This window comes from Bos javanicus, chromosome 22, assembly GCF_032452875.1.
Source record: "Bos javanicus breed banteng chromosome 22, ARS-OSU_banteng_1.0, whole genome shotgun sequence".
Lineage (NCBI taxonomy): Eukaryota > Metazoa > Chordata > Mammalia > Artiodactyla > Bovidae > Bos > Bos javanicus.
In genome coordinates, this window is record NC_083889.1 from 51319260 (window position 1) to 51339037 (window position 19778).

The 19778-nt window shown below is 52.8% G+C and overlaps 1 protein-coding gene across 1 annotated transcript; it reads left to right on the plus strand.

The window, feature by feature from the left end:
• Positions 1-7835: 7835 nt before the first annotated feature.
• LOC133235419 (cytochrome b-c1 complex subunit 1, mitochondrial) lies at positions 7836-16608 on the plus strand. The gene is made up of 13 exons (XM_061396928.1): positions 7836-7945; positions 8197-8337; positions 10046-10132; positions 11193-11322; positions 11506-11704; positions 12236-12315; positions 14241-14356; positions 14568-14711; positions 14882-15042; positions 15135-15220; positions 15515-15603; positions 15908-15983; positions 16418-16608. Exons 1-13 carry the CDS (start codon positions 7877-7879, stop codon positions 16480-16482), a joined length of 1443 nt encoding a protein of 480 aa, XP_061252912.1. The 5' UTR covers positions 7836-7876; the 3' UTR covers positions 16483-16608.
• The last annotated feature ends 3170 nt before the right edge of the window (positions 16609-19778 follow it).

Here is a 19778-nt window from a genome sequence, read left to right on the forward strand (position 1 = left end):
TGCAACCCCATGGACTGCAGCATGCTAATCTTCCCTGTCCTTCACTATCTCCTGGAGTTTGCCTAAATTCATGTCCATTGAGTTGGCGAGCATAACAGAAAAAGCCAAAAGTGTCTTCAACCAGCTGTTAGCAGAAATATGGACATTAAGAATGTTGCCAGAGAGGGCTCAGAAGAAAGATAGGAACGTGTTACTGGAAACGAGGAGTAAGAGGAATCTTTGTTAAATAGTCGTGGGAAGCTTAGTGGGATCATAACCCATTTTTAATGGAAAGCAGAACTTGGAAATGATGAACTTGAATATTTAGCAGATGAAACTTCCAAGGGAAGTGCTGAAGGTGCTGCCTGATTGCTTCTTGCTTCAAAATGCTGCTGAAAGAAATTAAAGAAAATCTAAATAAATAGACATTCCATGTTTTTGATTGTAGGACTTCGTATTGTTAAAATGGCAATACTACCCAGAGTGGTCTACAGATTCAAGGTAATCCCTATGAAAATCCCAATAGTGTTTTGTTAGAGAAATAGAATAGCCCATCCTAAAGTTTATATGGAATCTCAAGGGACTCTAAATAGCCAGAACAATTTTGGAAAAGAAGAAGAAAGCTGGGGGACTCACCTTCTGATTTGCAAGATGTACTATAAAAGTACTGGAATGAGAACAGTGTGGTATTGGCGTACGAGTAAGACAGACCAATGAAATAGAGAGCCCAGAAGTAAATCTCCACATGCATGCTCGGTTGATTTTCAAGAGTGCCAAGGCCATTTAATGGGGAAAAGAGAATCTTTTCAAAAAATGGTGCTGAGAAAACTCAATATCCAGATACAAAAGAATGAAGTTAGAGCCTTACCTGACATCATATACAAATAAAAGGATCAAAGATTTAAATTCAAAAGTTAAAACTATAAAACTCTTAGAAGAAATCATCGATGCAATTTTCATACTCTTAGAGAAAAGCAATGATTTGTTAAGTTTGACATTAAAAGAACAGGTAATGAAAAAAATAGATAAATTGGATTTCATCAGAATAAAAAATCTGTGCATCAAAGAACACTATCAAGGAAGTCAAAAGGGAGCTCACAACATGGGAGAAAATATTTGCAAATTGTATATCTAATGAGGGACTAATATCCAGGAGACCCGAAGAATTCCTACAATTCAATGACACCAACCAACCAAATTCAAGAATGGGCAAAGGACTTGAATAGATGTTATCTAAAGATGATATGTAAGTAGCCAATAACCACCTGAAAAGATGGTCAACATCACTAGTCATTATGAAAATACAAATCAAAACCACAGTGAGATATGATGTCACCCCCATTAGGATGGCTATTATGAGGGAAAAAATGGAAAATTACAAATATTGGTGAAAATATGAGAAATTAGAACACTCTTGCATCGCTGGCAGGGATGTAAAATGGCACAACCACTATTAGAAAAATTTGGTGATTCCTCAAAAAACGACGAATAGAATTACCATATGACCCAGCAATTCCACTCCTCTGTAAATACCAAAATAATTGGAAGCAGGGTCTCACACAGATGCTTGTACGTCAGTGGGCGTTCAGTGTAGCGTTATTCACAATAGCTAAAAGGTGGAAAGAGCCCATGTGCACCTTCAGATGAACAGATAAACATCATGCTAAGTGGAATAAGCCAAGCATAAAAGGACAATGTTGAAAGATAAACAGAGGCATGCTGAAATTTTTAAGAGTTTATTTGAACAAAATTTGATTCAAATCAGGCACATCCAATCTGGCAGATAGGAAAGAGTTCGACCATTCCTTGGTGGCTCAGGGGTTAAGACCCAGACTCCCAATGCAGGGGCCCTGGGTTCGATCCCTGGGCCACAGCTAAGGATTCTGCGGGTGTACAGCAACAAAGGCCTGGCACACCACCTAAGTAAGTAAATAGATAAATATTAGAAAAGAGCTCCCAGGAACTGAACAAGAGTGGAAGACTTTTATAGGTAAAAGGGAGTATGAACAAAGATACTATAGTTGGCAAAAAAAAAAGCAGTTGGTTACTGCAAATTTCTTGTCCTTTAGGGAACAGCATGGTTTATCAGGCAGATGAAGTAGTATTGATCAGGTGATTCCTACTCAACTGCTTTAAGAGTTAATTTCTAGGAGAGCCCAAGCTAAAATTAAGACTTGGTTTGGTGGCATGCTGCTTAGCATAAACGACTCTACTTGGGGCCTGTTATCTTTTAAACAACAAATACTGTATGATCCCAGTTATATGAGGTACCTAGACTAGACAAGTTCATTGAGACAGAAAGTAGAATAGAGGTTGTTAGAGATTCAAGGAAAGTGGACATTGTGAGTTATTGCTTAATGGAAATAGAGTTTCTGTTTGGTATGAAGAAAAGTTTTGAAAGTAGATAGTGGTAATGGTTGCACAATATATATGTATATTTTTTTGCCACATAATGCAGCTTGCAGGATCTTACTTCCCAGATCAGGGATCAAACCTAGGCTTCAGCAGTGAAAACACCAAGTTATAACCACTGAACTGCCAGGGAATTCCCTGCAGAGCATTTTGAATGTAATTAATACCACTGTAATTAATACACACTTAACTGTAATAATTAAGATGTAATAATAAAGATGCTAAATGTTATAGCATGATTTAAACACTAAAATAAAAACATAAAAAGAAAAAATCAAGACCAATAAGCTTAAGTGTATATCAAACAAATATTGAGTGAGAAGAATAAGGTGAGTGTTAGAGCCCTCTCAGACAGCCTACATGGACCTGCTTTCTAGTTTTGAGACTTTCTGGGGGAAATAAAAGGAGTCTCAGAGATGGATAGAGAAAGGCGGCCTACTCAGGAATTGCTCTTTCAGCACCTCCCTGGTGGCCCAGTGACTAGGACTCCACATTGCCACTGCCAGGGGTGTGGATTCGATCCCTGGTTGGGGAAATAAGCTACTGTGTACAGCACGGCATGGACAACAAAACAAAACAAAATTGCTGTTACAAAAATCTGCTTGCAATTTAGGGGGGAAAAGCTATTTTGATCTCACCTCCCCCCATATGCCAAGTAAATTTCAGAAAATCAGTGACTCATCCAAGACTCTTGCCAAATCATTGCAATGACCATTACTTGTACTTGACCTTTCAGTAGCATTTCCTTTTTGACCAATCTCTTGAAACAACATCTACCACATCACACTTCCTGGTTGTCTTTGTCCTTCCCTTCTCACCCCAGGGTATCAGTGGGGGTGAGGAAGCAGGTACTGGGTGTGGATTTTGAGAGAGAGGAGTCAAGGACGAGTCCTAGATTTTTAGCCTGAGCAACTTGGCTAATGGAAGTGTCATTGACTGAGATGAAGACAGTTATGGACGGAACAAGTATGGGAGGGAAAGTAAAGAGTTCAGCTTTAGCACGTTAAATAAAAATGGCTGTCAGCTCTCCGGGGGAGATGGTGAGTAGATGATGGGAATACAGGAGCCTCTGTCGGTATAGACAGCACGGAAGCCATGAGACTGGATGAGATGACCAGAGAGCAGGTTTTGGTCAGGAAGGGAAAAGGTGCCAGGATTGAGCCCTGGGCACTCATTGTATATGAGTCGGGAGGTGAAGCAGAATTAGAAGAGGAGCTAAGGAGGAGTGTCCAGGGAGGTAGGACAATAGGAAAGAATGGGAAATAAATGTGGAGAAGAGATGAGGCTCTAAGGAGGAAAACGTGTCCAATCAGGTTAAACAAGACTGAGAACTGGCCATGGGATTTAGCAACCTGGAGTTCATGGATGACCTTTACAGCTGTGGTTTTGGAGGAATAAGTAGGGGGTGGTTTTGGAAGAATGAATAGGGGGTGGACTTGGGGTGGCTTTGGGAGCCAGTGGGAGGAGAGGAATTGGAGGCAGTGAGCTCTTTGGAGGGATTCCCAAGTGGCTCAGTGGGTAAAGAATCCACCTACAATGCAGGAGATATGGGTTCAATCCCTGGGTCAGGAAGATCCCCTGGAGGAGGAAATGGCAACCAGTCCAGTATTCTTGCCTGGAAAATCCCAGTAACAGAAGAGCCTGGTGGGCTCCAGTCCATGTGGTTGCAAAGAGTCGGACACGACTGAAATGACTGTGCACCCACGCACGCACACTGCTGGAAGGAAGGTACACCGGAAGGAATTGTGTCACAGCAAGAGGAGCCTAAGAAAACACGACAGTGAAACGTAATGTGGTGTCCTGGACAGGATCCTAGAACAAAAAAGGCCATTAGATGAAAACCAACTAAGCGAATCTGAATAAACTATGAAGTCAAAGTCGCTCTGTCATGTCCGACTCTTTGTGACCCCATGGACTATACAGTCCATGGAATTCTCCAGGCCAGAATACTGGAGTGGGTAGCCTTTCCTTTCTCCAGGGTATCTTCCCAACCCAGGGATCGATCCCAGGTCTCCCGCAGGCAGATTCTTTACCAGCTGAGCCCCAAGGGAAGTCCAAGAATTTTGCACTTTAGAAATAATAAATGTGTCAATACTGATTCATTAATTGTAACAAAGTTATCAGAATAAGGTAAGATATTAATAAGGCAAATTGTGCATGGCTGTATGTGGGCAGGTATATATGGGAAATTCTGTACTTTCTGCTCAGATTTTCTGTAAATATAAAATGGTTCTAAACACCAGTAATTAAAAAAACTGTACTAAAAAACTAGGAGATTCTATTTCACTTTATTTTTCATGTCTAGATGATAACGTCATTTTAGTTCACAAGATATTAATCAATGCACACTTAAGCATCATCTCTTTGATGTTTAACATCATTTTGTTTATTTTTGGCTGTGTTGTGTCTTCGTTGCTGTATGGACTTTCTCTAGCTGCAGTGAGCCAGGCTGCTCCTCCTCGAGGTGCTCGGGCCTCTCGCTGTGGTGATGCTCTCTTGTTGCAGAGCAGGGGCTCTAGGGTGTGGGGGCTTCAATAGTTGTGGCACAAGGGCTCTAGAGCAGAGGCTCAATAGTTGTGGTTCAGTTCAGTTCAGTTCAGTCTCTCAGTTGTGTCCGACTCTTTGTGACCCCATGAATCACAGCACGCCAGGCCTCCCTGTCCATCACCATCTCCCAGAGTTCACTCAAACTCACATCCATCGAGTCAGTGATGCCATCCAGCCATCTCATCCTCTGTCGTCCCCTTCTCCTCTTGCCCCCAATCCCTCCCATCACCAGAGTCTTTTCCAATGAGTCAACTCTTTGCATGAGGTGGCCAAAGTGCTGGAATTTCAGCTTTAGCATCATTCCTTCCAAAGAAATCCCAGGGCTGATCTCCTTTAGAATAGACTGGTTGGATCTCCTTGCAGTCCAAGGGACTCTCAAGAGATGGGCTTAATTGCTCTTTGGCATGTGGGATCTTCCCAGATGAGGTTTCAAACCGGTGTCTTCTGGACTGGCAGGTGGATTCTTTACCAGTGAGCCACCAGGGAAGCCCCTTCTGTTTCATTTTCATAAAAGAAAGTTCTATTTTCATTGAGTGATATTTTGAAAGGTCACAAAAAATCTCATATATCTGTAAAAGGAAGTTCAGTTCAGAAATATGCCATTATTTCAAAAGCAACAAATACTTTTAATAAAAGTTTTATTTTACTTTTTTTAAAAAAAATTTCTGGCCATGCACAGCGGCTTGTAGGATCTTAGTTACCCAACCAGGGATTGAATCCCAGCCACTGCAGTGAAAGCACCGAGTCCTAGCCACTGGACTGCCAGAGAACTCCCTAAAAATTTAAAATCATGTATTAAAATAAAACAGAAGTGTGAAAATGGTAGCCTCTTTCCCCTTCCCCTGAATTTATTTTCTGTAAGTCATCTGACTGAGACTTTACAGTGAGTTCCTAGGAATTCTCTGTTGCCTATGCAAGTCCTCTTGATGTGTGTTTTGTTTTCCAAACAAGGAATCTTTTCCACAAATTAGTCTCTAAAATTGTTCCTTTTTTCTTAGCAACACATTGCTAAATTCTTTCCATGTTAACCATCTGAATTTACTCCGTTGCTTTAAAAAGAAGACCGTGACTTTTCAACAGCCGCCCAGCCGTCCTAGGTTCCAGCCTGGTACTTTAGCCCTGGGGGTGATAGAATTCCAGTTGAGCTATTTCAAATCCTGAAAGATGATGCTGTGAAAGTGCTGCACTCAATATGCCAGCAAATTTGGAAAACTCAGCAGTGGCCACAAGACTGGAAAAGGTCAGTTTTCATTCCAATCCCAAAGAAAGGCAATGCCAAAGAATGCTCAAACTACCACACAATTGCACTCATCTCACACGCTAGTAAAGTAATGCTCAAAAATCTCCAAGCCAGGCTTCAGCAATACGTGAACCGTGAACTTCCTGATGTTCAAGCTGGTTTTAGAAAAGGCAGAGGAACCAGAGATCAAATTGCCAACATCGGCTGGATCATGGAAAAAGCAAGAGAGTTCCAGAAAAACATCTATTTCTGCTTTATTGACTCTGCCAAAGCCTTTGACTGTGTGGATCACAATAAACTGTGGAAAATTCTTCAAGAGATGGGAATACCAGACCACCTGACCTGCCTCTTGAGAAATTTGTATGCAGGTCAGGAAGCAACAGCTAGAACTGGACGTGGAACAACAGACTGGTTCCAAATAGGAAAAGGAGTACGGCAAGGCTGTATATTGTCACCCTGCTTATTTAACTTATATGCAGAGTACATCATGAGAAACGCTGGGCTGGAAGAAACACAAGCTGGAATCAAGATTGCCGGGAGAAATATCAATAACTTCAGATATACAGATGACACCACCCTTATGGCAGAAAGTGAAGAGGAACTCAAAAGCCTCTTGATGAAAGTGAAAGTGGAGAGTGAACAAGTTGGCTTAAAGCTCAACATTGAGAAAATGAAGATCATGGCATCCGGTCCCATCACTTCATGGGAAATAGATGGGGAAACAGTGGAAACAGTGTCAGACTTTATTTTTCTGGGCTCCAAAATCACTACAGATGGTGACTGCAGCCATGAAATTAAAAGACGCTTACTCTTGGAAGGAAAGTTATGACCAACCTAGAGAGCATATTCAAAAGCAGAGACATTACTTTGCCAACAAAGGTTCGTCTAGTCAAGGCTATGGTTTTTCCTGTGGTCATATATGGATGTGAGAGTTGGACTGTGAAGAAGACTGAGCGCTGAAGAATTGATGCTTTTGAACTGTGGTGTTGGAGAAGACTCTTGAGAGTCCCTTGGACTGCAAGGAGATCCAACCAGTCCATTCTGAAGGAGATCAGCCCTGGGATTTCTTTGGAAGGAATGATGCTAAAGCTGAAACTCCAGTACTTTGGCCACCTCATGCGAACAGTTGACTCATTGGAAAAGACTCTGATGCTGGGAGGGATTGGGGGCAAGAGAGGAGAAGGGGACGACAGAGGATGAGATGGCTGGATGGCATCACTGACTCGATGGACATGAGTCTGAGTGAACTTCTGGAGTTGGTGATGGACAGGGAGGCCTGGCGTGCTGCGGTTCATGCGGTCGCAAAGAGTCGGACACGACTAAGCGACTGATCTGATCTGATCTGCGGTTCGCAAACATGCTGTGCTTGCGCTTCCGGCCCGCTCGCCCACTCCAAGCACTCAGTGCAGTCGAGGCGCCCACGGTTCGTGAGAAACGTCGGGCACTCTCCCACGAGTGAAGGAAAAAGATGAACTGGATCCAGAACAGATCTGAGCAGGACGATGACTAGCCAGGGGCATTGATGCGCGCTGGTACCCAGGGACGCGAAGACAAGAAGCAGCGACCTTCAGGGAGTAAGTGAATTTTTCCGGTCTCCTCCGCCAGAGGGCGGCCGAGCGCCAAGACCCCAGTACTGCGCCTGCGCCTCGCGCCTCTACGCATGCGTGGCGCGGCCCAGCGTCCACTGGAGCTTAGAAGATGGCGGCTTCCGCTGTTTGCCGGGCAGCAGGCGCCGGGACGCGAGTGCTGCTACGCACCCGCCGCTCGGTGAGGTGGCCACGAGAGCGCAGAGCTGCGGGAAGCGGGGCTTCGGAACGCGGACCGGGAGCGGGCTGTTAGTGCCCGTGGAGAATGGGGAGGTCGCGGGGTCAGGGCCGTGGGAAGGTCACGGCCCAGGGCGCGAATGGGAGTCTCGTAGACCGCCTGAGCACGGGGACGGGGATCCCACACTGCAGGCCTGCAAGCTGAGGCGTGACCCCCTACTCTAGTCCTCAGTCCCGGTCGCCTTTTTCCAACAGCCGGCCCTGCTGAGATCGTCTGACTTGAGGGGCACCGCCACCTACGCCCAGGCCCTCCAGAGCGTGCCAGAGACGCAGGTCAGCCAGCTGGACAACGGGCTGCGAGTGGCCTCGGAGCAGTCTTCCCAGCCTACCTGCACGGTGAGCGGAGTCCGCTGTCAGGAGGGCGCCTCCATGTTGGGCACGGCCTCCTTTCCCAGGTCGGGGTGTGACCTTGGGCTCTATGGTTTGGGTCAGACTCTCCTCAGTCACCCTGAGGATTGACCCTCCTACTCCAGTCGCGATTCTAACCATGCCTTGACTTCGTGGAGGCAGTTCTCACTAAACCAACACTCATTTAGCATGTGATGCCTGCCAATCAGGAGGCCAACCCCCTTTTCAGCTTTTTCTTTAGCAGCCCATGGGATTCAGAGACTTAGATGACTGCCAGCCTCATGGCCCAAACTTGTAATCCCTTGGCTAGATTGGAAATGTATTGCAAAAGAAAACCACGTGAAAATTCCAGTTAAATGGATAATTTTCCTGAAGATTGGCTCCAAGATAGATATCTTGGTTAGGTAAACAGGAGAGAAGATTCTCAAGAGGCGATCTGTCTCTCTCTCATTCCACCCCCACCCCCTCTCCAAGTGGTTTGATTGGTAAATTCTTTGAGTTTTCCAGGAATAATGTCCTGTGATGCAAGTTGTGACTGAACACCACAAAAAGTGATGGGTAGCTTTCTTCCTACATGACACCTGTATAAGCTGACACACAGCCTGTTAAGAAAACTTGACCGAGAATGCTGTATTTCATGGACACTAAGATGCCCAGGGCTTCCCAGGTGGCTCAGTGGCAAAAGAACCCACCTGCTAATACAGGAGACACAAGAGAAATGGGTTTGATCCCTGGGTCGGGAAGATCCCTTGGAGAAGGAAATGGCAACACACTGTGGAATTCTTGCCTGGGACATCCCATGGCAGAGGAGCCTGGCAGGCTACAGTCCATGGGGTCACAAAGAGTCGGATGCGACTTAGCGACTGAGAGCAAAAACGAAACAAAAGATGCCCTTGATCTTAAGGAGCACCACTGTGCTCAATTGCCAGAGAAAGAATGCTGCCAGTTGTAGTCAAGGAATACTATGGATTACAAAATGCATCTGTTGAAGGTGTTAGATGGGTAGTAGATGATGTTCATGTAAGAATTTACGGTATATAGGACATACATGAACGTCTCTTAGTAAAGCAGATGTGAGCATTTTAAATCAGCTATGATACAAATAGTAGAAGATTAGATCTGTGTTACCATGGGGGTGAGTAGTGTGATGTGCATTTCACAGCACACAAGGAAGCTATTACAATTATAAGAATCTCTCATTGGGTGCCAAGGTGTGTTGGCAGTGTTAGGTGTCCAGGTCTGATTAAAAAGATTTTTTAAGTATGAATGAGCCTCCTCCTTTAATGGCGAAAGAACAAAATCTCCAGGACAAAAAGACAGGGTGTAATTTTTAGGAAGGAGAAAAAAAGTTGTTTGCAAGTGATTAGTAGTTTGCCGAGAAGAAACAAAGAATCAACTGAAAAGTGAGACTGAATTTAAGAATTTTCTGCAGTGATGGGACAGGTGAATGTGCAGTTAGAAGCTTCCCTGGGAGTCTCGTCACCAGCAGAAATCAGAGCAGGGATTAGAGGTGATGCAGTGTGACTAGTCAGTCAGCTGGCACCCGAGCGTCCGACCTCGGGGCCTACTGAGAACGTCTTCCCCACCTGGAACCGTGAGCCCCTGTCTGGGGCTTGTTCTGGATCCTGCAGGGTCAGGTGTGAGTGGGGGCTGGTGTCTGTTTGTTTGTTACCTTTGTTGGTGATTTCTTGTCCAGGTGGGGGTATGGATTGATGCTGGCAGCCGTTACGAGACTGAGAAGAACAACGGGGCCGGCTACTTTGTGGAGCATCTGGCTTTCAAGGTGAGGCTCCTAAAGTCCTGCATCTCCCCTGTACTGAGGGCTTCCTGCTGTCCCTCCTGAGTATGCTGGTCAGAAAAGTTAGCCTCCTCACTTAGGACTGTTAGCAAGGGGGCAGAGGGAAGCGATCTCTGTCTGGCTTTCCTGGGAGACGCCACGTGGGCCAGGCCTCTCCTGAGTGAGTGCCTACCTGGTAAACCCCTGCACAAGGTCCCCAGAGCCAGAAAAACCCCAAGGAGCATGGGAGCCCTGCTCTTCACCAGAAGCCAGGCCTGTGTTGTTTGTCTGCACAGACGTAGAATTGCGGATGTACACATGCATTGTAACAAGTCCAGCAACTTAGTTTTTGTAAAATGCTGTGTATCTCTGACTTGTAAAATTGAGTAGGAGCTTTCATGAGGATGAGAACAACCCCTTAGCCATCCTGTGTTTGCATGGAGTAAACAATGAGTTTCTAAACGAATGAAAAAAATAGAGACGATACAGGGTTGGTGAGGGTGTGGAGCAGGAATGGGCAGTTAGCCAGCTCCAGCGTCACAGATGTGTGTGTCAGTCTCAGCATGCGGGTGTGTGTCATTGGACAGCAGTTCTCACACACACACACGCAGGACGAAGGCTGAGCCCCACAGAGGCCCCTGGCACACACACAGAGTCATACATGGTGTGAGGGAGAGTGGGGAGCAGCGTCGCCTGAGCACAGTGTGAGTCCACCTGACCACGGCTGTCAGTAAGCGTGGGCTGGTGAGGTCAGGCTGCCGTGGGCGCTCTGCAGTCACATGCGCTCCCCCGAGCTGTCCCCCCTCTTGGTGTGGGGGTGCTGGATTTCTGGTAACACTTGCTTTGGGCATGCCCTTCTTCCCTGGCCCCTGGATGTCTCCATTCTGTCGGGCCACGGTGCTGTGGCCTTGAGGAGCTTAAGGCCTACTGAGCACTTGGTGGCCCCAGACTCTGGGCCCTGCACCCCAGAGTCTTTGCTGAGGGCGCTACCTGTGGACCAGTGGTCCTGCTGGGACTTCAGCCTATGAGGATGCGGGATCTTGGGCTCCCATGTGGCTGGTTCCAGGGAACAAAGAATCGGCCTGGCAATGCCTTGGAGAAGGAGGTGGAGAGCATGGGGGCCCATCTTAATGCCTACAGCACCCGGGAGCACACGGCTTACTACATTAAGGCGTTATCAAAGGACCTGCCAAAAGGTAAGCCTGGAGGGCAGGGCTGGCATGCGGTAGGACTCGCCGGGTGCAGAGGACAGGCGCTCAGGAGCCCCTGGCCTGACTGAAGAATGGGGTGACCCTTAGAGAAGAGCCTTGACACCAAGGGGGTCAGGCCTGGGGGGTTTATGCTGTTACTGTCTCCACACCTGTCCTCCTTGCACCCAGCTGTAGAGCTCCTGGCCGACATCGTGCAGAACTGCAGCCTCGAGGACTCCCAGATTGAGAAGGAGCGGGACGTGATCCTGCAGGAGCTGCAGGAGAATGACACGTCCATGCGGGACGTGGTCTTCAACTACCTGCATGCCACGGCCTTCCAGGGCACACCTCTAGCCCAGTCCGTGGAGGGGCCCAGTGAGAATGTCAGGTGCGAGCTGGCTGGTCCAGGGGGCAGGTTGTCCCCTTATTGGGGCCTGAGCAGGCCACAGCCGCAGGAGTTTGCATTTACTTGGCCAAGTGCCTGTGCTGTTTATTTTCTTAATTCACACAACTGGAGACATTTTCTGTGTTGCCACATGTTCCCCAGGAGTCTTTGAATGTTTGTGTGGTCCCCACTCAAATTGTGGGCTTTGTTTCCATGTGTGTGTCCTACGGGTGCTCTGGGGGGGGTCCCTCCACGTGGCTGCTTGTCCTCTGGTAGGAGGAGCCCTGCCGCTGCCCCTGAAGCCCCCATGTCAGCCCACACCCTCCTTGGAGGGGACTCCAAGCCTATCCTGAAGTTGGACGTGAGAGGCCCCAGTGAGGGCTGCCCTCTTGGCCCCAGAGTGGCAAGTGCCAGAGATGGGGCAAGGATCCGGTGAAGCTGAGTCTCCTTGTCTGTCTCCTCCGCCCCATTTTGTGTGACCCGCATCACTGCGGTCTGGGAGCAGTGTTGACCCCTTGGCGGTGTGTCTTGCAGGAAGCTGTCGCGGGCAGACCTGACCGAGTACCTCAGCCGGCATTACAAGGCCCCCCGAATGGTGTTAGCAGCAGCTGGAGGTGAGCAGTGGGCTGGTTGAAGCCCTGTGGTAATGGGGGGGTGGGCTGGGCTGGGCTGCGGCCTTGATTAGCAGGGCCAGGTCTCCTGGTTCTGACTGTGAGGGATCCTCCATTCCTGTGGACCCTGTTCCCTCCCTGTCCTGTCCTTGAGGGGCGTGACCTCGGTCCTGTGCTCTCTGAGGTGGGGTGGGATTCTGCTGGGCCACCTGGGGCTGCTGCTCGCGTTTCATGCACACCTCAGTTGGCCTGCTGGCCTCTGCAGGCCTCAGGACTTTCTCAGCCTCACCTGGTCCTTGGAGACGAAGGTTGAGGCTGGGGGAGATTCAGGCCTCCAGCCTGTTCCTCTTGGCCTTGTGGGAAACCGGACGTCGAATGGTAGATGGAAAGTGCCCCGAAAGGAAGGCACGGTGTGGTCAGGGGATTTTTGTGGGGGACTCAGAGGTTAGGGTGGAGAAGGCAGTGGCACCCTACTCAAGTACTCTTGCCTGGAAAATCCCATGGATGGAGGAATCTGGTAGGCTACAGTCCATGGGGTCGCTAAGAGTTGGACACGACTGAGCGACTTCAGTTTCACTTTTCACTTCCATGCATTGCAGAAGGAAATGGCTACCTACTCCAGTGTTCTTGCGTGTAGAATCCCAGGGACGGGGGAGCCGGTGGGCTGCCATCTGTGGGGTCGCACAGAGTTGGAACGACTGAAAGCAGCAGCAGAGGTTAGGGAGGTGCTTTTGAAGTACTTGTCATTTGAACAGAGGGCTGAAGAGTGGTGGGATTTAGTTACATGGGGAGCGGGGGGTCTGCACGGAGGGGCAGAGTGGTGTCACAGGCTCTGTGATTGGAGGCTTGCTCTGCTGCCATGTGGGCTTCCCTGGTGGCTCCGCTGTAATGAATCCACCTGCCAGTGCAGGAGACGCAGGTTTGATCCTTGGGTCAAGAAGATCCCCTGGAGAAGGAAATGCAGCCCACCCCAGTATTCGTGCCTGAAAAAATCCCATGGACACAGAAGCCTGGTGGGCTACAGTCCATGGGGTCGCAGAGTTGGACACAACTTAGCAACTGAACAACAGCAGCTGCTGCCATGTCGGGCAGGGAGGGCTTGTGGCAGGTGCCTGGTGGGAGGCGGCAGGAGGGAGAGAAGCGGATGAACTCGAAACGGGTTTGTAGATGGAAGCCTGATGGACATCTAGCCAGGAGGGGACAGGAGCGGGTCAGGGATGCCGCCCCAACTTACGGCAGCTGGCTGGACGGGAGAGACTGATAGGAGGAGCTCGGCTGGTGACCTTGGGGCTAGTGAACCAAGAGCAGTTTGAGCTCCTGACACATCAGACCTGCAGGATCTGAGGTCAAGGAAGGAAAGAATAAAAGGCAGAGGCACCTGGCAGCCTGTACCTGGGGGCGCTGCTTCCTACCACAGCACCCACTGGTCGAGGGGCTGGGGCAGCGGAAGCCGCTGGTGGAGGGGAGGTCCAGCAAGGGCATGAGACGTGAGTTTGTGACATTGCTGCTCCATGTCCCTGGCACAGGGGGCCCCAGAGCTAGTCACAGCCCCGCGTGGCGCTTCTTTGTGCCCTCTCACCTGCCAGCCCTACAGAATCTGCTTGAGGAAGGGCTGGAGGGGCGAGGCAGGACGGGTGGCCTCACGCCCAGGGCACCAGTCTTGTGTGTGGTGCTGGTGAGAGTGCGTCACGTGCTTCAGCCCGGCGTGTGCTGCTTCCTCGTGGCCGAGGTGGTGGGAGCTGTTGGGCCCTGGGGGTCTGCCCTGCCTGCCGCCGAGCTGGAGTGAGTCTGTGGAGGCTCCTCTTCCCTCACCTGGTCCTGATGTCCTGTCTTGGGGGTTCTCCCATCGAGGCAGGACATGGGGTCCTGCGCCTCTGTGTGGCGTCTCAGGCCCGGCTGACCGGTAAGCACGCTGTCCATCTCGGCAGGGCTGGAGCACCGGCAGCTGCTCGACCTTGCCCAGAAGCACTTCAGCGGGCTCTCCGGGACATACGACGAGGACGCTGTGCCCACCCTCAGTCCGTGCCGCTTCACTGGCAGTCAGGTGGGTGGGGGTGGGCGGGGGTGGCACTCCCGCGGGCCTGGCTCTTTCACGACTCCGGAGGTGCCTCGGGAGTTGGGCCGGGGTCCCGCGCCTGCTGCCTCCCAGGCACACGTGGTGACGCTCGCAGGCACACGCCCCCAGCCACACTTGGCACCTTTGCTGTCGCCAGGGCGGTCTGGCTGTCCCTCAGCTTTGCCACGTCCCGTTTCAGATCTGCCACCGTGAGGACGGCCTGCCTCTGGCCCACGTGGCCATCGCAGTGGAGGGGCCTGGCTGGGCCCACCCGGACAACGTGGCCCTCCAGGTGGCCAACGCCATCATCGGCCACTACGACTGCACCTACGGTGGCGGAGCGGTGAGTGGGCCAGGCGGGGACCTCGGTTCAGGGGAGAGGCGCAGCTGGGCGGCGGGCGGGGACCTCAATTCAGGGGAGAGGCGCAGCTGGGCGGCGGGCGCTCATCCTGCGGGGTTCGGGGGCAGGTGGCAGAGAGGAGGGCAGGTGCTGACCACCCTGGCCCCTGGTAGCACCTGTCCAGCCCACTGGCTTCCATTGCTGCGACCAACAAGCTGTGCCAGAGTTTCCAGACCTTCAACATTTGCTACGCAGACACCGGGCTGCTGGGCGCACACTTCGTCTGCGACCACATGAGCATCGACGACATGATGTTCGTCCTACAGGGCCAGTGGTGAGTGGCGGCCGCTGTTGCTGGCCCCGGCGGGCGGGAGGCTTGGGGACCGCAGTGTCTCTCAGGATGACGCGCACCTGCCCCTGCCCTAGGATGCGCCTGTGCACCAGTGCCACAGAGAGTGAGGTGCTCCGGGGCAAAAACCTCCTCCGAAACGCCCTGGTGTCTCATCTGGATGGTGAGTCCTGCAGCCCTGTGGTGAGGGGTGGGGTGCGTACGGGCAGTGACAGTCCCAGCTCGACCAGTGCTCCTGACCAAGACCGGCAAGGATGACGTTGGTGGTCACGTCGTGTCCCACCACTGCCCCTTCCCCAGGGGCCTGGGGTTTCAGGGACCCCTTGTGGGTGGGCCTGAGAAGCCCATGGATACAGGTCAGGTTGCACAGATGAAGATTGTGGTCTAGGATCAGGCCGAGTCAGCGCAGAACCCTGGAGGTTCGGTGCGGGCCTGTGAGCTTCCCTCCCCCTCGTAGGCACCACTCCCGTGTGTGAGGACATCGGACGCAGTCTCCTGACGTACGGCCGCCGCATCCCCCTGGCCGAGTGGGAAAGCCGGATTGCGGTAACAGGGCCCTGGGGGGAGAGGGCTTTGGGAGTCTTGAGCTGGCTGACTTGCAGAGGGTGGGGCGTTGAGGCAGACTGCTCCTGTGGGCGCCCCAGGGTGTAACCGGGGGGCAGGGCAGAGGCGTGGGTGGCTGTGGGGTGCCTGGGGCCCGTGGAAGCCTGTGGCCGGGGAGCCCTGCCGCCGTTCCCCTTTCGGGTGCGGGGTCAGCCCCTCGGTGCGTGGGGCGGTCTTGGTCGCTGGATGCTGTTGACTGGTCCCCAGGGGCCTTGCCACTCACTGTGCCCTCTGCGTCGTCCTGTAGGAGGTGGACGCCAGGGTGGTGCGTGAGGTCTGCTCCAAGTACTTCTACGACCAGTGCCCGGCAGTGGCTGGATTTGGTGAGTAGCCGCTCTCTGGCCGCCTCCTCAGGCTGCTGTCTGGGCCTCCCATCTGCCTCTGCTTTCCCCCTTCCCCCAACTTTCATTGGGAGCAGCAAGTTGGGGCCCCCAAGAGGCTCTGCCCAACTGCCTGGCTGCCAGGGAGTTCTTGCTCAGAAAACCTGTCCCGGCAGCTCCCTGACTCCCTGCCAAGGTGCCTCCATCAATACCCCACACCCGCCAGGTAACGGACACCTCCGCATGTGGGGTGGGGCTCCAGAGGCCAGAGCGTGAAGGGGCAGGCTCAGCACCCCCTGGAGGAATGTTCTTTACCCTCTTTCCACTAAAGCCTGCCTTGTGCTGCTCTGGGCAGCTCTGAATGGGGCGCGGCGCGGGGCCAGGTGTCCCTGTACCACACAGGTGCCCCACCCTGACGCCCCACCCTCTCCCCACAGGCCCCATTGAACAGCTTCCAGATTATAACCGGATCCGTAGTGGCATGTTCTGGCTGCGCTTCTAGGCAGGAAGCCTGTGCAGGCGAGGGCGGGGCCGGGGTTCAAGGTTCCCCCCCCACAAACACACCACCTCGGTCCTTCAGACCTGTGCAGCTGCTGACTCACCAACCAATAAAGTCTTGCATCGAGAACTGCGTTGTCCCTCTCTCGTCCTTGGCGTGGAGTCCCCGGGCCATGGTGAAGTCCCGGGCCGGGACTTCCCTCGGGTCTGCGTGTCCTGGACGCTCTGCCTTCCCACAGGCTGATGTGTCCTTAGTCAGGGGCGAGCGTGGGGGGCTGTAGCCTGGAGGCCGGAAGTCTTTGATGCCTGCGGGGAGCTGAGGCCAGCTGTTTGCAGTTAGCCACGTGTGGGATGCTCCTCACCAGCCTGTCCTAGGAGAGGGGTGTGGGGGACCATGGGAACTGCAGACCCAGCCTTTACCCTGCTAGGGCTCCCAGCCTAGGGATTGAGGTGGGAAGCCCCTTGCTGTGGGTCCTGGGGGTCACCCTCTGGGGGACCCTGGACCCCCCCAGACCAGGAGAGCCCAAGAAATGTCCTCGAGGAAGCCGCCTCTGTGTGTTTACTCTGGATTCTGGGAGGAGGATAGCCCGAGGCATAGTGTTCCCATTTGGCTTCTCACTGCTGCCTGGACAGGCAAGGCAAGAATCCTTTGCCTCGATTCGCCGCTGACTCAGGCTCTAAGAATATCCCTGAGCTCAGTGGGGCCTGAGCCCCCTCCCTCGACGCGCTCTGTCCCAGGCAAGTCCTGAGCTGCTGGCCTGGCAGTCCCCTCCCCGTCTGCTGAGGACCTGCTGGAGCTCACAGCTGTCTAGTCCCCTTGCCACCTCTGGGCTCCGGTCCCCAAGGCAGGAGGGCAGATAGGCCCTCTTCCTGTCCCCCCACCCTTCCAGTCAGGGTTCCTGGGAGCCCACTGTGGGGTGGATGGAAGTGTGGGCCAGTTTGCCTGTGAGGGAGGTGGTGCTGCCAGTGGTGGACAGGGTTCTGGGACGAAGTCTGCTGAGAAGGCGGCTATTCAGAAGTGTCCAGAGCACCCGCGGTTCACTCCCACCGCCCCGGTTTCCTCTCCCTTACTCTGTGTGTTGCCATGGCTGCCTGCTGTCCCACGTTTGAGCCCCAGGAGGATGGGCCTTGGTTTGTCTGCTAAGCCCAGGCCTGGCCCTCAAAGGCCACAGGTGCGCTGGACACAGCAGTCAAGCTCCCTAGGGTGACGTGGTCCTAGTGGGCCTTGCAGACCTAGCCAGGGAGTTTGATCTCTCCTCCGGAGCCGTACTGAGGGAGATGTATTGAGGGTTACTGGGAAGAGGAGTGACTTGCTCAGCTGACAGCCTGGGGACTCAGGAGCATTTCAGTGTGGTCCCGGTGAGCCAGCACTGTGGCAGCTCTAGTAAGAAAGGGCCTGGGCTGCGGGGGGCACAGGCTAGACAGCATCCCCAGCAGGGCTGGGGTACCACAGAGGACGGGTGGGTTGGAGGAAGATGACCTGCCCAGCTTTGGCTGCCGTTCTGAGGAATTTGGAAGTGTCTTAAGACAGTGGGATGTTTGGGGTGGAACCCCCCAAAAGAGGCCCCAGATGGAGACATACGGTGCAGAGACTGAAGTAGAGGAGGAAATGTCCAGGGGAGTGTAGGAGGGAGAAAAAGACCTCTAGGGCCCCACTGCCCAGATGGAGGGAGCTGGTTTCTGGGGCTGGGCCCTAGGCTGTGTGCCTGCCAGGAGGCTGGAGCCAGGGGCCTCAGAGGGCCACACCCCTGCTCGTGAGCTTCCCGGGAGCACCAGACAGGCACGCGTCTGCAACCTACCTTCCACCAACAACCTCTCCTCCCAGCCTTTGAGTGACCCCCCTCACAGCAGGCTGCCCTTCCTTTTGGGGGGTCACTCATGGTTCTGATAAGATGGACACCTGTTCACCTGTTCCTCCAATCTCCCCTAAAGGCCAGACCCAAATGTGTGTGTGTCTACACTGTGTACCAGCCCTGCTCTGCACAGCCACCCTTCCGTGCGAGAAGGGGTAAGGGTCTTGAGGCGGGGCTGCCTCTGTAATGAGAGCCTGTCTGGTTCTCTGCAGCCCTCACCTATAGGACCTATGGGACGGAGGACTGGGTGATCCTTGGATGTGGCTGAGAAGATCTTCACCTTGGGAAAAGGTTCTGGGCCCTACGGGTCACAGTGCTGTACCCATGATAATTTGGGGCTGTCCCTGTAGCCTGCTGAATAACAGGAAGACCAGCAATGCGGATGGGCCTCACCACTGCCAGCTCTGGCCACACCAGAGACCCTCAAGCCCTAGAAGAGGTCAAAGCAGACAGGTTCAATAGACGTGCCGTCCCCATCTCTTCCCCATTAGCCCGTGGAGCCCTAGGAGAGGTTGGCGGGGTGGGCCAGGCATGTTGGAAGGGGCACAATGGCAGCAGTGAGTATAGGCTTCCCAGAATTACTCAGGAGTAGCAGAAAAAAAATAACAGGGCCTGCTTTTGGGAGTGACTCTCTGCCTCGGTAACACCCCCTATAATGAACACATGCATATACAAAGAGGGTCTCTGGCCTGCAGGTGTGTGAGGGGACTGTCCATGATCACAGAACCTGCAGGAGACAGATGGGAAGTCAGCCTGGTAAAGGGGAGAGGAGCGGGGTGAAGGTAGTTATGAAGGTGGACACTACAAGTGGAGCAAGAAAGAGAAGGGGGGACCAAAATGACCTCTGGGCCTGGCGGAAGCGATGGGTGGACGGGGGTCTCAGAATGTGTGGTAGGGGGCCTGGCTGGAGCAGGTCAGGCCCACCAGTGGGGGTGGAGGCAGGAGGGAATGGATTCCTGAGAGAGGAGCTGTCGCTGTGGGTGGGCCGCCCTCCACACATGGTAGCCCCTCCCTGCAGCACAGCTGGATGGCATCTGCCTGGGCATAGCGGGGGATGCAGATGCAGGACACCGGGATGGCCACGTCTGCACGAGCACGACCCAGATTCTCTCCTGGCTCCCCCTCCACAGTGGGGGCGGACGTGACGTGTCCAGTGGTGCCCACCGTGCAGACAGCGGTGCCTCGGGTCCCCTGGGGTGAGCCTGAGTCCCTCGTTTGCTGTTGAGGAGATGGGGTGGGAAACAGGAGACCCACCAGACAGGGAAGGCTGAATCAGAGCAGAGGCCGGCGGGACTCATGGCCTGAGGGCTGTCTGGGTGCCCCTGTGGGGGGGCGGTGAGTCATCTCCAGCTGCAGCTCCCCCCACCCCACCCCACCCCACCCCAACATCCTGCTGTGTCTTGGGTCCCCAGGAACCTCTCTGGAGTCCGGTCTCCAGTAGTCACTT

Bases quoted from the DNA above. Each gene is read 5' to 3' on its own strand.
- LOC133235419 (XM_061396928.1), top strand. From the start codon at position 7,877: ATGGCGGCTTCCGCTGTTTGCCGGGCAGCAGGCGCCGGGACGCGAGTG. The intron at 15,221-15,514 runs GTGAGTCCTGCA...TCCCCCTCGTAG, and splicing joins CCTGGTGTCTCATCTGGATG to GCACCACTCCCGTGTGTGAG. The intron at 15,604-15,907 runs GTAACAGGGCCC...GTCGTCCTGTAG, and splicing joins AGTGGGAAAGCCGGATTGCG to GAGGTGGACGCCAGGGTGGT.